Source organism: Acipenser ruthenus, chromosome 10 (assembly GCF_902713425.1).
Source record: "Acipenser ruthenus chromosome 10, fAciRut3.2 maternal haplotype, whole genome shotgun sequence".
NCBI lineage: Eukaryota > Metazoa > Chordata > Actinopteri > Acipenseriformes > Acipenseridae > Acipenser > Acipenser ruthenus.
Genome location: NC_081198.1, coordinates 19,877,467 through 19,895,783, shown reverse-complemented (window position 1 = coordinate 19,895,783; position 18,317 = coordinate 19,877,467). Strand labels below are relative to the sequence as shown.

Below are 18,317 nucleotides of genomic sequence, written 5' to 3'. Positions count from 1 at the left end.
TATATAGATGCACTTTTCATTCAGTCGGGGTTGGGTGTTCGGTGAGTGGAGAATGGGAGAGATAGACGGAGAAAAGGAAATATACGTAAATAATAAGTGTTTTCACTCACCGTGTTTGTTTGTCTGGTTAGTACGTTTTGTTTGTCTATTTATTTTGGCACAAGTGCCGTGTCCTGTTTTGTGTTCCAACCTTTTATTTTCTGTTCTGTTTATTAAATGCTGAGCGAAAGCATTCGCTCAGCTTCACCAAACCACACATCTCTGTCTGTTTATTTCCTGCTTCTGGTCTGACGCCACCCACTCTGGCCGTCTTTGTGACAATGCTATACAAAAGTATTGTGGTTTGTTCTTTTTTTTCTGCTATGTACTGTACAGTGCTTTGCGATACTTTTGTATAAAAAGTGCTATATAAATGCAATCAATAAATTTAGATGAAAAACTGCTAACAATATATATTCAAAAACTACCACTGACTTTTTGGAGAACAATAATTGAAGTAATGTTTAGTCAAATATCTTTAGTCAACATAGCAATGGAATTTACCATTTTATTATTAGTATATACAATATTGTATATTAAATATCCTTGCGCTAATAAAGTAGTACCATTTATAACTTTGAACTATACACTAAGTTAAGTTGAGTAAATTAATTTTATTGGAACATGCAAAGAAAGTACATCTGTATTTATGATACTATGGACATTGCCATTGAAAAGATACCAGGGGGCAGAGTTGACAGTGCAGACACACTGTGTGAGCAGAACAAACAGGAGGAATAAAAATAAATACAATGACGTCTCTGATTTCAGTAATTTTTCATGGTATGTGTCTCTGTGTTTTTCTGTAGCGTTTACAAACTACTACACATACATTAATTGACAATCAGGGTGACTGAGTATAAAGACAGCGATTTTTTTTCTTTTTTTTTTTCTTGTTGCTATCTTCCAGTTCATTTAATTGTTCTTCATCAAAATCGGCATGTCTGCTTACTACTTTGGGATTTTTTTGCAGGTAATTGGTCACTCAGTTTCATAGTTACAGCTGTACATCTGTAACTGTAAAAGCAAGATGGCTACTGTCCGATACTTTAAATTCTGTGAGGCAGCGCAGTGACATAGAATATGTGACAAGGCAATATACGGACAGCCGGAACCTTGCTTGACCAATCACATTGCTTGTTTCATGTTCCATTGCCAGCCCTGGATTATAAATGATAATATATATATATATATATATATATATATATATATATATATATATATATATATATATATATACACAGTACTGTGCAAAAGTTTTAGGCAGGTGTGAAAAAATGCTGTAAAGTAAGAATGCTTTCAAAAATAGATGCATGTTAACAGATTATATTTATCAATTAACTAAATGCAAAGTGAGTGAACAGAAGAAAAATCTAAATCAAATCCTTATTTGGTGTGACCACCCTTTGCCTTCAAAACAGCATCAATTCTTCTAGGTACACTTGCACAAAGTCAGGGATTTTGTAGGCATATAGTCAGCTGTATGATTAAACAATTATACCAAACAGGTGCTAATGATCATCAATTCAATATGTAGGTTGAAACACAATCATTAACTGAAACAGAAACAGCTGTGTAGGAGGAATAAAACTGGGTGAGGAACAGCCAAACTCAGCTAACAAGGTGAGGTTGCTGAAGACAGTTTACTGTCAAAAGTCATACACCATGGCAAGACTGAGCACAGCAACAAGACACAAGGTAGTTATACTGCATCAGCAAGGTCTCTCCCAGGCAGAAATTTCAAGGCAGACAGGGGTTTCCAGATGTGCTGTCCAAGCTCTTTTGAAGAAGCACAAAGAAACGGGCAACGTTGAGGACCGTAGACGCAGTGGTCAGCCAAGGAAACTTACTGCAGCAGATGAAAGACACATCATGCTTACTTCCCTTCGCAAATGGGAAGATGTCCAGCAGTGCCATCAGCTCAGAATTGTCAGAAAACAGTGGGACCCTGGTACACCCATCTACTGTCCGGAGAAGTCTGGTCAGAAGTGGCCTTCATGGAAGACTTGCGGCCAAAAAGCCATACCTCCGACGTGGAAACAAGGCCAAGCGACTCAACTATGCACGAAAACACAGGAACTGGGGTGCAGAAAAATGGCAGCAGGTGCTCTGGACTGATGAGTCAAAATTTGAAATATTTGGCTGTAGCAGAAGGCAGTTTGTTCGCCGAAGGGCTGGAGAGCGGTACACAAATGAGTGTCTGCAGGCAACAGTGAAGCATGGTGGATGTTCCTTGCAAGTTTGGGGCTGCATTTCTGCAAATGGAGTTGGGGATTTGGTCAGAATTAATGGTCTCCTCAATGCTGAGAAGTACAGGCAGATACTTATCCATCATGCAATACCATCAGGGAGGCATCTGATTGGCCCCAAATTTATTCTGCAGCATGACAACGACCCCAAACATACAGCGAAAGTCATTAAGAACTATCTTCAGCGTAAAGAAGAACAAGGAGTCCTGGAAGTGATGGTATGGCCCCCACAGAGCCCTGATCTCAACATCATCGAGTCTGTCTGGGATTACATGAAGAGAGAGAAGCAACTGAGGCTGCCTAAATCCACAGAAGAACTGTGGTTAGTTCTCCAAGATGTTTGGGCCAACCTTCCTGCCGAGTTCCTTCAAAAACTGTGTGCAAGTGTACCTAGAAGAATTGATGCTGTTTTGAAGGCAAAGGGTGGTCACACCAAATATTGATTTGATGTAGATTTTTCTTCTGTTCACTCACTTTGCATTTTGTTAATTGAGAAATATAAACTATTAACATGTCTATTTTTGAAAGCATTCTTACTTTACAGCATTTTTTCCCACCTGCCTAAAACTTTTGCACAGTAATGTGTATATATATATATATATATATATATATATATATATATATATATATATATATATATATATATATATATATATATATATATATATATATATATATAAATACAATATTAGGTTTAGTTTCTAAAAACAAAAAAGTAGAATGAAGCTGTATGCACACGTATAATATATTACATTTTACCATCCATTAAAGTATTATATTGCAAAGGAGTAACAATATACCTTATTTATTCAGCTTGTGCACATGCACAACTATTTTGGCTGGACACAGCCCCAACACTCCCCTGATATTTTCCAGTTTTTTCACCTGCATCTGAAGAGGAATCTGGTCTTGTAAGGCACTATATAAGAAGTGCAATGTTGTTATTGTTAACTTATCAGTAAACACAAGCTGAGAGCCGGGTGTAATCATTGCCATGGTTACCAGGTGATGCCGCTCCATTATTTCACTTGCACAACACTTTGGATATTACTGTTTCCGGGTCCTACGATCTCTGAGATGTTGTGAGCTCTGCCGCGGCTGGTGCAGTGCAGTACAGAGGCAGTGGGCATGAGACTTTAGTGACTGAGATGTGCTGTGTTTGAACTGGACCACAGCATTTAAGTTGTGTCTCATTCAACTGTGATGCAGATTTCATCCGGGTTTGTAGTATAACTATACGGCTAGAACTACAGGATCCGTTTAGAAGTAGAACTGCAAGGTTGAGGGTATACTTACATGGTTTGGGTTGGATTTCTACTGAATCTGTGTGATAAATCAATCTGTGCTCTGACTGGTTGAAACGTTGTATAAAATATAGTTTATTGTCAGTGTTGGGGGGTAATGCATTACGTGTAACATATTACTAAATCTTATTACATTTTCCAGTAACTAATGGCTCCTTTCTCAGAGAGGCAACAAAATCTGGAATGCATTTCATTTTGTGTGAAAACAATTGTGTAGTTACTTTGTTACATTTTTAAAAATAAAAGTACTACAGCTAATGTGGAAATCAGAAACCTTGTATGTCACATGAACTCGTTTTTAAATCGTCTTGCATTAGAGGAAGGAACGAGTGAGTTAGATAGCTGGATACTCAAAGAATATTTCGAGCTGCAGCCCGACCAAACTGAAAGAAATATCTCTGTAAAATGTAAACTTTAGCTATTTGGAACTGTAACTAGTTACATTTTCTTAAAGTAATAATTTACTGTAACCAGTTTGTTCTAGTAACTTGCAACTGTAACAGATTACTCTTTGAAAAAGTAATTTCTCCAACACTGTCTACTGCAACAAGAACACACCAGCTCCCTATATCATACTGTATAAAATACTCTTAGAAAAAGGTAAGTGTCTGAATAATGCTGGCGTCATTGTATAAAACAATGATGTTAGTAGCTGTATTTTTATCAATGTATAATACTCGTTTCCCAGCAATGTGATATCCTATTGAGATCACTGATCAGAACTCACAGAAGAGGCCTCCACAGTGCACACCACCCCTGCTGTTCAATACAGAACCAGCACTTCTCAAGTTTGTTACACACTAGTTTTAGATCCTTGGTAGTGTCTTACCCTAAACATCAGGACCACAGTGAAGTGAGCAGAAACTGTGGTCCAGGACTTCTCACTAACATTCAGCTTCCTTGCCAGATGAAGATTGTTGTCCTCAATCAGCTGTAACCAGAGACAAGCAAGGTATTAAAATGAACCAGAGCTCTACCGCCATCCTTTATTTTCATAGCAAAATCATTTGAAGCTATGAGTCATATCTGCAGGGTTAAAAAGCATCATTGAATGCTGCCTGATGATACAGTTAAAAAAGATCAGTCAAGCAGGGGGGCCATGTTTAAAATTAGAATACAAATGTATATCTAATCTGCAAGTCTCCCCCATAACAAGTCAGTGCTTTTAACTCACTGATGGGGATATCACAAGAATATGCAAGACATTTGTGCTAGACAGAGTTGTACGTTTGCTCCTCTAAAATGCTTCAACATGGCTGCAAGCCTAATATAATTTGCTTCAGTGAAATCGGGGATGGACAGCAGGCGGAGCACTGTTATTAAGAGACGGATACTGTCTGTGCAGTGGAAACAGTGTTTCAGAGACGGATACTGTCTGTGCAGTGGAAACAGTGTTTCAGAGACGGATACTGTCTGTGCAGTGGAAACAGTGTTTCAGAGACGGATACTGTCTGTGCAGTGGAAACAACGTTTCAGAGACGGATACTGTCTGTGCAGTAGAAACAACGTTTCAGAGACGGATACTGTCTGTGCAGTGGAAACAATGTTTCAGAGACGGATACTGTCTGTGCAGTGGAAACAATGTTTCAGAGACGGATACTGTCTGTGCAGTGGAAACAATGTTTCAGAGACGGATACTGTCTGTGCAGTGGAAACAGTGTTTCAGAGACGGATACTGTCTGTGCAGTAGAAACAACGTTTCAGAGATGGATACTGTCTGTGCAGTGGAAACAGTGTTTCAGAGACGGATACTGTCTGTGCAGTGGAAACAATGTTTCAGAGACGGATACTGTCTGTGCAGTGGAAACAATGTTTCAGAGATGGATACTGTCTGTGCAGTGGAAACAATGTTTTTAGAAACGGATACTGTCTGTACAGTGGAAACAATGTTTCAGAGAGCGCTGCTTACCTTCAGGGCTAACTTGTAGGTGGTGCTGTTCCACAGATCTCTCTCCTGCGTTAGATGGGTCACCTGAGACTCCAGCCTGCACCTCTGCAGCTCATAGAGATCATGGTACTCTGAAACCATACTGCCAGGCAAGCACACAACACAAGGGACCTGCTTTTATTACCACACGTGACTGTGGGAGTACAGTCACAGCACCCCTACTAAAGTGAGAGGAGGGCTATCTCAAGCTGGCAGAAACAGGAGGGGGTTTTGTTGAAAGGGGTGAGGGAAAACTTCTTAAAATATTTTATGGGGAAAGAAAAGCAGTAGCAGAAATAGCAGCAATATATTGTGCCCTGCTCCTAATGTAAGTCTTAAATGCATGCGATCCTATTGTTATTTTAACTATTATAAATATAGATCGAATAACTTTCTTATTCAGCACTTCTGAGTGAATTTTTCATTCAAATCCAATGACAAAAGGACTGGATAAATTGCATTATTCCAAATTATGCTGCATTGCTAAGCAGATGCAGAGCTTAATTTAAGAAAGTAATTATCTGAAATGATGCGGTTTAATTTAGTTTTAAACATACATATACTGCACTTGTTATATAAACAGAAAAAATACTTTATTCGTGGCGTTCGAGAGACACGATTACTGAAGAGAGAGAGAGAGGAGTGACAGACAGTGGTCCTCACTCTACATTCTTCTCACACAGCTGCAGTGTCCTGGCCAGCTCCTCCCGAGTTTTCTCTACCTCGTCCGACACCCGCAGGTCATGCTCCCTCACCTTGGTCAGATCACTGAAACACAGGGAGCACAAGAGCTCAGGGATTAGTATTACAACACCACTTAGCTTGATGTGGAGAGCATTAACCCTTTGCAGTCCATTGTCGGACTGGGTCCGACATTGCAATTATTCCTCACAGGTCCTTTGTCGGACTGGGTCCGACATCATTATAGCAACGCAATAAACGGGTGTTTAGTCGTTTTTTCTCCGGAAAAAGCCGAGAAAACCATTCAATTGCTGAGTCGTAGCGACAGGAGCCGAGACAAGTCGGGGAAAAAAAAAAAAAAAAAAAAAAAAAAGGCGTATTTCATGAATAGTCATACATGGTATCAGGTATCAGATAATGGGCGTTCATAGTAAACAAGCTGGCTAAGTGCGTCAGCGCACTGAGACTATCATGGACATTTGCAGAGCTTTTTTCAGATGTTATAGTAATAAAATAATGACTTGGATCGCATTATTGAGGAGTTTGGTGATAAAACGAGTGATCTGGAGATGATCAATCGGTATGTACGACTATTATTATTATTATTATTTATTTCTTACATAGCTGAACGCTATAGCAAACAAAAGGGTGGGGCGGTGCTGGAGATGCCTAGTGTGTGCTTTGTTGATATGCAGGGCCATTTAAACCCGTTTGACTGTGAAAAAAAATACTTTTAAACAGCGCGTATAAAATTAACTGCGCGTGTGAAAATTAATTAGACCTGGCGTGCCTGACGCGCGATTAATAAATGGACCCTGTTTATAATCTCTTCATTGGATTCCAGTGTGATACAAGCTTCATTTCTCACCTACAAGCAAATGCATGGTCTTGCTCCTGCCTATACTTCAGAGCTGCTCATTGCAGATATTGGACCATATTCGAACGCCCTGGCTTGTGCGATTGCTTTTGTCTTACTAGTTTTATACTGCTAAAGGGATTTTACTCATTTCTGAACAATTGCCTTTGCAGATATGGGAGCTTGGGGGTTAAAGGGTCCACATCTGTGATCTCGCTCACTGTTAGAGAGTGCAGCACGTGCAGTCGCAGTGCGCTGTACCTGTTGAGCTGCCCGATGGTGCTCTTGAACTGGATGAGCTCCTTAGTGAGGTGCCGGTCCAGCGCTTGCTGTGCCAGGGTCTCTGTGTGCAGGCTCTTCAACTGCCGGGGAATCCGGTCCAACAGAGTCACATACCTCTCCCTGCGGAGAACACAACAGAGAAGGGAGAGGCAGACATTACAACAATCCTGGCGCTTTGTTTATTCAGTTATTATCAAATGTTAATCTGTCCGCATGCATTTTAGTACTGGAAGTATCTTGATTCTTGAAGTGCAAGAATAACTTCCACATGTCTGGTATATTGTCTTTTAAATTTGACATTGATGAAATCCTATAGAAGTGCTAAAATGTTAACATTGAATTTTAATTGAATTCCAACTGAATTGCCCGGGAACTTTTCCCCGCTATTTAGTGTTTTTACTAATTTATCTTGTAGTGTGTATTTTGGTCCAAGTCATTTATATAAATGAGGAACAGTAAAGGTCCAAACACTGAGCTTTGTGGTGTACAAGCCTGTATGTTGTTTAAAAAAACAAACAAAAAAAAACATCAAAGCTTAAAATGTTATCAAAGGTTTTATAGGACCCCGACCCCACCGGTCGTGCCTGACCTGAGTTTTGACAGCAGCTGCCCTCTCTCTGCACACTCCACAGAGACCTGGCGAATGAGCTCATGGAACACAACGTTGTAGATGTTCTGTTCCGTCTTGAGCAGCACCAGTAGCTTGTGCATCTGTTAGGAACACACAGCACAGAGTCAGGGGTTATGAACCGGGCAGCAGTCCTTAGGTTTCTTTCGTTAGATCCTCATTTCATTAGCTCTTAAACCTGGAGGAAAATGGCCCTCCAGGATCAAAACAGCCCATCTATATACCAATATAAAATACAATGCTGTATCAGACTTATACTGTCAGATCCACATAGATATGTGTAAATTCCTCCATACAGCACCAGATTGAAGATAATCTGCTCTCAATAACTAAGCTAAACACAACAGGCAATTCAGTCTCTAATGGTACATTCACACGGCTTGGGTCTTTTCACACTGTTCAAGCAGCACCGTCTGTGGGACGGGACGTCAAATTCAGTTGACACAGGTGTGTGGTGGATTTGTTTTGAATTTGTTTTGAAAATGGATCATGAGGTCATGGTTCTCTTTTTGTTAATTTTTATTTTTCACTTGTTACTGAATGAAAATGAAAACCAACGACAAGCTGAATAGGAAAAGAGAAGAAATGTATTGAATGAGAAACATTCGGAGCGCACGAGAGGTAAGTAAGGTAAACTTCTGTAATTTTCAAATTGTCCTTTATTATTTGTGATACTTTTTTGTTATTTTTTTAATTCACGGCAGTGTCACAGGTAAACTATCATATTTCGCAGAATGTGCACAGAATATTTTATAAATTATGTGTACAGATTTTTTTTTTTTTTTAAAAACAGCAAAGAGAGAGGTAAATGCACTGACATCATCAGAATTAACATTGTAGTTATTCAAGCACTTTACAATAGCTTGTGAAACGGTGTTGTAATTAACAGCCTGTAGGTAAAGTGGATCTGCAAGGACAGCTTTCATGTTCACCATTTAGGCCTTGCAAAACAAATACAATGTGTAACCCATACTGATCCTGGGCATAAGTCGACTCATCAGTGACCACTGACAAGCAACCAGACTGTTTTACCAATTCCATAATCTCCGGCTTGTGATACACTGCAACTTTAGGTAAGTATTCATATCTCTGCTGGGCTGGTGAAGGAATCACTCCACCATTTGCTATACCATTTACATAACTTTTGGTTCAAGAGGGATATTTGTGCAAACAAACGCCTCTGTCAGGTCAAAATTTAATGTGTTTCGTGCTTCACGGTTTTCAGTGGACTTTTGGAACATGGAAGTTACCGTTTTTTGTTTCTTTGCAAGTAAAGCAGTCGCAGTACTGCTCTGGATTTCTGCCTTTCTCTTTTGGTGAATACTTGAATCTAAATGCCTGTCAACAGCCAATTCTCGGTGGTGATCTACAGTAGCATTGTAGGATGTACAGAAGAACTTACACCCATCGCGGTATGTGTTTTTTTTTTTTTAATTTCCCGCCTAGATTGCAGTCACATGACAATCGCTGCACAGCACTATTTTCATGGCGAATATTACACGCAGACACACAGTAGAGCTGTACAGTTCAGTTAATGTGATTTTATGTGAAATACAAATAATTATTAAATAACTCATTTTTATTTAACAATATTGAATATTGGGTTTGGTTTACACAGGGCCTTAATCATGACAACGTAAATTATTGTAGCGAAGAAAATAATTATATAAATCTTACTCATTTTGCACTTTCATTAGCTACTGTACATGTCTCAAATGTGTAGTTTTGAAAGAAACATGTATAGCAAACGCATATTTTTATTTAAAAACAGACAGCTGGTTCTACACTAGTTGGCTGGTCTTGCCTTCCATTAAGTCTGTTTGCTGCATTATTTCCTGGGTCATTCCACCCAGGTGGGGGACACTGCTGCTGCAGATTGCTCCAGTAAAAACCCAACTGTATAAAATGGGTAATTGTATGTAAAAATAATGTGATATCTTGTAACAATTGTAAGTCGCCCTGGATAAGGGTGTCTGCTAAGAAATAAATAATAATAAATAATAATAATAATAATAATAATAATAATAATAATAATAATAATAATAATAATAATAATAGGGGAAGCAGCTGATTGGTTATTGACAGCAAAGAAGCCAGAGAAGGGGTGGAGACAATTTCACTCTCCAGGTGAAATACCCCAGGAAGTGCAAGACAGTCTAAAAGCATGACTTTTAAACGGAGCTTTCTTCAGCCTTCAGCAGTACTAGATATCATGTTTAAAATGAAAATATATGTTTGCTATAACATGTGTTTCTTTCAAAACTGCACATTTCAGACCTACAGGTATTGCCAAACATTTTGCATTACCCTATAGAATGAACTAATTTTGCTTCATAATGTCAAATGAAATAATGTTAACATATTGAATTACATAGCGCTTTGTAGTTTTCCATATACTTAATGAAAAACTGAAAAAAAATTAAATGTAACATTTTGAAATTTAACATGAAACACTTTTACTATTATGGCTTCCACTAGACTTTTTTTTATCTATATCATTTTGTAGTTTCTTTGATTGCATGGCTGTATACTATGAATGGATGTGTGTAGCAGAGATATATTATGGAACTAATTTGTTATCTAAAATTATTTTAAACTGCATATGATCACCAGCTAAATAGTGTCCATTTCAATTCAGGTCTTCAAGGGGAGCACTGTACCTGTGTGGGTTCAGTCACTTCATGTACTTCATCATCAATTCCGGCTTTGTGCAGCATGGTGTCCATTACCCTCATCAGCTGCACAGCCTCCAGTCTGCCACTGGGCTTCCTGGAAAGAGAAATACAGCTTACACTTCTCAATCACAGTGACAGAACATATGAACATGCGTTCAGCCCATCAAGACTCTTCTCTTGTTAGCACACCACTCGCTAGTCTTGTAGTGTTTTTTTTAAAGGGCATATTGTATTGTATTGTGTTACATGTTCCCATGTGTTGCTGTTTAAGTAAGGTGTGTATATTGTTTTAATTATTATTATTTTTTTACATCTTGACCACCTTTCGTTCTACACTTACTTTTACTCAGACTCCATTTATGTCCTCTTGTTTTACTCTTAGTGTCTTGGGTTAACCTCTTCTTTACCATTTAGGGTTTTATGCACTTCAATCAAGTGGTAGTCAATCTACTTTGGACCTGCATTTCATCCTATTTCATTGTTACCTGTTTCAAATCATTGGATTTGTATTCTGTATATGTATCTATTGTTGTTTCTGCTAGATCTTTATTTACGCTTACCAACTAGCAAAAACAAACACGTGTTGCCATCACATGTGTTACTATAATGCAGAAATGATAATACTGGTATTTCAATAGACCTTAAGTATTGCAAAGTGTCTACTTTTGAATCTGGGCTTGTTTTCATCTCAGAGTTTGTTTCCAGAAATTGTATTTTGCCTTTCAAAATAAATGTCGATTTCAGCTGTCGATTTCACAAAAACAAAAAAAAAAAACGTTGAAAGCTGGCAGGCTAAAGTATATCCTTTAAACGCGTGTCACTAACACAGTGAGATCTCCATCACTTAACAGAGAGCTAGTTGAGAGAGAAGTAAGGCACTATCACATCTTGGCTGACAGAAGGATGATAAGAAGTAATTGTGCTTAGAGGACAGGGAGGGAGAATTTGAATTAATACACATTGGGTGAAATCTGGTGGACCTACATTTTAAAAATGTGTGACTGAATTCAAACCAATAGGAATACTCACATGGATGGGAATACCTTGAGTCTCTTTTCCTCATCTTCTAGCAACAAGGTGTATTTACTATAAAACAATCAACGATGGTTATGTAGTTATCTATAAGCACATGCAGAATAGCTCAGAAGAGAAACAGCGCCTGTACTTGCCATGTTATATATTCACAGCATCATTGGAAGTATACTTTTAAAAAGATCTGGCATTCTTTTTGTTTTCTCTCACACAGCTGCAGAGTGAATCTTATTTTGAAATATGCCTTGCATTCATTTAAATCTAATGTTAGAAAGACACAGTTCTAAATTACACTGCATTGCTAAGAAGAGCTGATACAAGGGAAGTAATTCCTCAGATTCAGTAGCTTAAACAAACTTCCTTTTACATACATTGTACTTGTTATATACATAGAATACTGACACTGCCTCTGAATAGTACAGTACAGTAGTGCTCCAGCCCAGCACTGACTCAATAGTACAGTAGCACTTACTCTTCATAGTACTCCAGCCCCATCACTCCTTTGTTCTTGACAATGTGAAACTCCTCTGGAACCAGAGACAGACTAGGGTCCTGGGATAAAACAACAAGCCATAAACCATTCATCCCTCAACAAGTAAAGCAAATCAAAACAAGTCCTGTATGTCAGTAAAATACTGAACACACCTGGTATTTCTGGAGCACGCAACGAGAGATCAAAGACTTTGCTGTGTCTACAAGTAGAATGTTTGAATACCTGCAAGCATTTTCACTTATAGGATCATACTATTATCAAAACTGGTTAACTATCAAGGAAATGGGATAATCCAGATGTCAGCGAGCTACCCGTCTCTACAGGCCTGACCCCTGGAGCGTATTGAGGAGAAACAGACCCTGATGGTTTTGGCTCCCTAACCTCCACAGCCAATCCGACACTCCCCTCTGGAAAACACAGTGAAGACTGGTGGCTTCGCCCAGTCAGGACAAACCTGCACTCCCCCGACTGTAGTGTATGACTCACCCTGCACACCACCAGCTGTGCTTTTACCAGGTGAGCCACTAGGTCGCACTCTATTCTAACCTTAACAGTAACACTTACCAAAGTAGATGCCTAGGATTTACATAAAACTGGATACAATCTGGAGCTGACAATAATGAAGAAGTTACATCAGAGTCCTTAGAATCAAGCAGTTCAGAGAGACATTTTGAACGCCCTTTCTCAAGTGAAAGCTCTCGGGCTGCTTTGCTTACTCACTGTGTGTAGGTTCTGGAGCACGTCTCTCTGAGCTTGCTGTCTGTCTTTCATAATGGCATCGCACAGAAAGGAAATATCCCTGTAAAAAACATCCCGATTGCTGGTCTGTGATTATTAAAAATGGTATGCATTTAAACACACACACAAGAATATAAATACACATTAGGGGTGTCCACCGATTATTTAATTTGCTCTTTTGTTTTTATTTTTTCACAGAGATTTTTGTGCAGAAGCAGCTTTAATTAACGTATAACATGTATAAATACACAGCTGAGAAGAATAATAGGTATGTTTTTTTATGATGAAGTAAGACTGCATGGACAGAAGTATATGAACCAATCACAACTGTTTGTTGGTCTGCAAAAAAATTCAATTACTGGTACTCGCATTACTGCAAGCAAAAAGGTAACATTAAAATATTGATATAATATAAGTTAATACGGATAGGTTGTCTCTTATTATCATAGGCGCTCATTATCATAGAAGCCCCCCAGTTTGGAGAAAACAATTAAAATAATCTAGGACTGCAACAAAGAGCACATTTTGACCTTTGAAGGTTCGGAACACATTACCGAAGGAAGGGTTCGAACCTTCGATGGTACTAATTTGCATAAATTTACTGGTGACGTCACAAAAGCTACTTGTTTATATTGGACTGAAAATCAGGTAATCCATATAAATGGAATAAAACATTCATATGTAGTTTAAAAATACGTTATATAGAACAGGATGTTTTTATAATTTAAATAAAAATCAAAATACACGTTGTTTATTTACATGTAATTGATGCTGCTTGCGCGTAAGCTTGCATTGCAACAGCACCAACTGCAGCGGACTGAGGCAAAACAAAGCTTTATTTAACAGTCACCGTTCCAAGCAGGTTATCAGTCAGTCACATTTTACTACTACTAAAAATAATAATAATAATAATAATAATAATAATAATAATAATAATAATAATAATAATAATAATAATAATATGAACTTAAGCTTGTCAAGTGACCCCGCAGATTGTTTGTGCCTCCATGATACATCAACAGGTCGCTTGCACAGTTTGCATTCAACTTTTTTTTTTGGTCATCTGGGCATTTAACCAAAAAATGCCAAAACAGCAGAGGGGTTTCGAGACATTTCTTTCAAATACAGCTTACGCTATACAACACTTTGCTGTCGAGACGGCGAATGAAAAAATTAAAGGTTTACCTCTGTATAACACAAGCCGGAGGGGGGAGAGGCGGACGGTGCTCAGCTTTTGAAATTGAAATTATTAGTGTTAACATATATTTTGCATGTTTCAATCATATTCCATAGCACTTCTCTTACACTGTCTTGTACACAAGGTATTCAGTACATATTTTACTGAAGCACTACAACCGTTATAGATATCCCCTCAGTGCGGCGCAATAGAGAGTTGCTCCGTATAATGATTTGGTAGTGGATTTTTATACAACAACTTTTGTTTAAGTAATATGCAAATCAAAAGATCGAATTTTACATGTGAGTGACGTTTAATGTGTGATTTCTAGTATTCACACATTGTCAAACGGTTTCTGTTAACAGAGAAAAAATACAAATAAAAAAAATAAAACAAAACACCAGTGCGCGAATGCTGACTGACGAACCTTCGAAGGTTTAAAACTACTTCGGAATTCCTGGCTAGCGAACGGACCTTCGAACCTTCTAACACAGACCTAAAATAATCTCTTTAAAAATGTTGTTTTTAAACATCAAAATGTAACGCTGTCAGTAAACCCAGTACCTATTGGATAAAACGCCTACCTTATGTAAAATTATCATCGCTGTGTACTTACAATATCTCATTTTTGAGCTTATATAGAATAATTACAGTATATAATGCCTACAGTATATATTACTTGTCTATGACACATTGTTTGTATTATAAATGGTATACATAGAAGATAAATGTCGAAGCCCCATTGAGTATGGATAATATACAACAAAGTGCGGATGGATCCATAGCCCATGAAAGCGAAATGTGAGATTCAAGTAACTCACATTCTGATCGAGTATAAACAATAACAGATAGCGTGGTTTTTAAAGTAGCAGCAGAGACAGAAAAACTCAAAATACAATAATAAGGTACACAGTAATGAACCTCAATTACCGTGAATAAAGCAGAAGAATAAAATCAATAAATAACAAAGATTTGCATGATAATGACTGACTGCACACACACAGCTGAAGTATGACTTTGTCATGTTTCGTAAATTGGATTATAAATAGGGCTTCTGATTTTGGGTTTAAAAAAAATAAAGAAAAAATATAAAAAATAATAATAATTTGGTGTAATATCTAATAACACCAAAAAAAAAAAAAACTGACCTCACCCCACCCCAACTACTGAGTGGCAGCAAATTCCTTCATTTCTATTGCAGGACTGTACACGCTTGCGAGATTTAAAACCAGATTACAATTAGAAACGAAGGTTTGTTCTCCCTCCGAGATTTAAAGCCATATCACAGTTCCATAGGGAGTATTTACACGATCGTGGGATTTAAAACAGAATTGCAAATTGAGGCAAAATGTAAAAAAATGCCTAAACACACAAAAACCTCAGAAGAATGTGCCTATGACCATAAGGATTTTGTTGTAGAAAGACAGCAAAGGAAAGAAGGTACAATTGAAGTGTGCAAGTACTGTCAAGCTACTATATGCTGGCAGAAAAAAAAAGCCTAAGAATTTTGGAAAATAGAAAACAATAATTTATACAGTATATAAAAAGCGAAAGCTCCGAAAAAACAAAGATTTACATAAAACTCGAAAATAGCTAAAAAATAAGCAAAACAAATTTAATTAATAAAAACAGAATAGAAGCCCCAGTTATAAATTAAATCACTTCCCAAACTATAAAGGATTTTTTAATTTAGTCAGTCATCGCCAATGTTTTTACCCCGGTCCTCCGAAACGTGTTCCTGCCAAGCCGTCGTTTTTCGCACTGCGGATCCACAGCGAAGCCACCAGACCTATAGCGCCGGAGGACAACACAGATCTGATGCCTCCACTGCAGACCTGCAGGCGCCCTCAGCCACAGGGGTCGCTGGTGTGCGGTGAACCGTGGACTGCCCTGCCGACCTAAGCCCTCCCTACTTGGGCGGCGCTCGGCCAATTGTGGAGGGCTTAGACATAGCCTAGATTCGAACCTGTGATCTCCAGGCTATAGGGCGCATCCTGCACTCCACGCAGAGCGCCTTTACTGGATGCACCACTCGGGAGCCCTCAAACTATAAAGGATATTTGAAAAACATTTTATAAACACAATACCATTTCATACCCTATTGTTATTGTGCCTGTCATATGGACAGGACATGGTGCATACAGCTCTACTTCTATGCCAAAATAATTAAGCCAGCAAACCAAGAGAAAATGAAAATGACAAAATTGGTGCATTATTAAGTCAACTTAATTATACATCCATGTTTATACAAAGACAGAAGTAATTACTGATTAGTGCATAGATGACTTACCGCTTAGTGAAGAGTAAAAAACATTCCGGCGCCGTTCAGTTCACAAAAATAAATCGTTAATGAGATTTTGTCCATTTCATAAGTAAGGTTCTTTTGAACATGCAGAACTGCCACGTGATTCAGTCATTCTTGGCTCATACATTAGTGGTTTTCGTAGGCAGACTAACACACTACCATAATATTGAACACAAAAATAAAATACACAAACATAATATTGAATATGGAAATGGCAAAAGAAAGTTGACCCTGACACAACCTGACCCTTTCTGGCTTTTTCACTTTGTGCGAGAGCTGGTGATCTGCGAGACATGAAAGGCTTGTGCGAATGACTCAGAACTTTCACTTCTAACGAAGGAGAAATAACACCGATTTCTCCGTTAAACTAATCTGATGTGAACTGTTATTCGATAGGTATGCCGTTTCTGTCATATTTTACCATTATGAGGTGGAATTTAAAAAAAAAAAACACACAACTGTATAAAAGATATTGTTCCCATCAAAAGGTACTTAATTATTCTATATAAGCTCAAACACTGACATTCCAGAATATTGGTGAAGCATGGGCTCCACAAGCTCATATAACCCAGCGCCTATGCATGTTATAATAATAAACAATGTATGATACATCACAAAAACTAAGACTGTACATATGAACTACTATTAAATATTAAACAAAAGTGTTTTTAACTTTAGAATGAGGTTGTGTATTCCATGTACAGGATGACAGCTATACACCAGATAAGATGTACTGGAATATCTTAACAGTGACTGTTTGATTTCTCATCCGTGATTTAAGAAAAAGAAAACCCTTTGATATTGATTGAAAATCTAGATTTCATGTTTCTCCTAGTCTTTCTGTTGCAGCTGTCAAATCCTGAAAGGTGTTTATTGTTAGTTAAGTGAAACCGAACCACACCCCCTAGTGGTTCTCATTGTTACAGCATGCTGTTACAAGCCTTACCTCCCCGCTCCGGTCAGTGAGGTGGGCTGGTCAGTCAGGTGTTTGTATTTGGTCCGGCGGACAGGATGGTGCCACACATGGTCTGCCACTCGGAGTCCAGGGCCCTGTCGCACACATTAAAAGATGCACATCATGAAGTCCTGGGAATGTCTATCTAAACCAAGTGGACTGGAAATGTAAAGATAACTTGTTCAATTATTGTTTTGAATCATTTAAAAATCATTTTTAGATACACTTTATCAAGAAAAAAAATCCACCCCCCCCCCCCCCCCCTCCAAATAAAAGTGTGAGGGGGTATTTTGACCAGATAGACAAAACCAAAGTGCTGCAAAACTTTGTTTTAAACCAAAAAATCAACAGGTTAATTAAATTAACAGTTATCCTCACCAGACCTTGAACATGAAAACACACTACTATAACAAACAGTACTACTGCAGCTGGGCCTCGGAGGAGACAGTCAGCTATTACAGTGTGTCATTTAACAAACAGGTACCGTGGATAGCAGGTAGCACATATAAAGCACTGAAGTCCTATATGACAACTGATTAGAATCACATGTGTAAAATGTACAGTAATGAACTGAAAATATGAGTACAGCTATGTGGCTGTTGTATTTTAAATCAATGTAAACTTCAAACTACAAGTAAAATATCTGTTTAAATTGAGTATCTAAGGCAGTAAGTGTACAAAAGTACAACAGCTCGTGAAATGTCCCTGTGTCAAGCGATGGACTGAAATTGCCATAATAATACACATGGCTTATTTACCACTCTCCATAAAATAGCCAAGTGCAACAGAAGGACCATTACTTTTATAAATCGCCGATTGGTAATTCCTCAGATTCAGTTGTTTAACCTAGGGTTAAACAAACTTCCTTTCCAATATTCTAAAAAGCTGGGATTTCAGTAGATGCACCACCCAGAATGATTGCAGCAGTGAAATAAAACTGAGGCTACTTATTCTTTAAATATTAGTAAAGATGTGT

At 38.1% G+C, this 18,317-nt stretch overlaps 1 protein-coding gene across 6 annotated transcripts in view; it reads right to left on the bottom strand.

The window, feature by feature from the left end:
• Positions 1-18,317, bottom strand: part of axdnd1 (axonemal dynein light chain domain containing 1) — a 57,222-nt gene that overhangs the window by 30,286 nt on the left and 8,619 nt on the right. For all 6 annotated transcript variants that reach the window (XR_009329678.1, XR_009329679.1, XM_059031944.1 and 3 more), the window contains exons 4-13: positions 17,333-17,436; positions 12,887-12,965; positions 12,146-12,225; positions 11,671-11,727; positions 10,627-10,735; positions 7,928-8,049; positions 7,318-7,458; positions 6,183-6,287; positions 5,502-5,622; positions 4,422-4,523 (exon numbers count right to left, since the gene is read on the bottom strand). Coding sequence is in view for 4 of the 6 variants with exons in the window: in XM_059031944.1 (XP_058887927.1) it covers positions 4,422-4,523; positions 5,502-5,622; positions 6,183-6,287; positions 7,318-7,458; positions 7,928-8,049; positions 10,627-10,735; positions 11,671-11,727; positions 12,146-12,225; positions 12,887-12,965; positions 17,333-17,436 (1,020 nt within the window). In the remaining 2 variants the exon portion in view is untranslated. The remainder of the gene's footprint in view (positions 1-4,421; positions 4,524-5,501; positions 5,623-6,182; positions 6,288-7,317; positions 7,459-7,927; positions 8,050-10,626; positions 10,736-11,670; positions 11,728-12,145; positions 12,226-12,886; positions 12,966-17,332; positions 17,437-18,317) is intronic.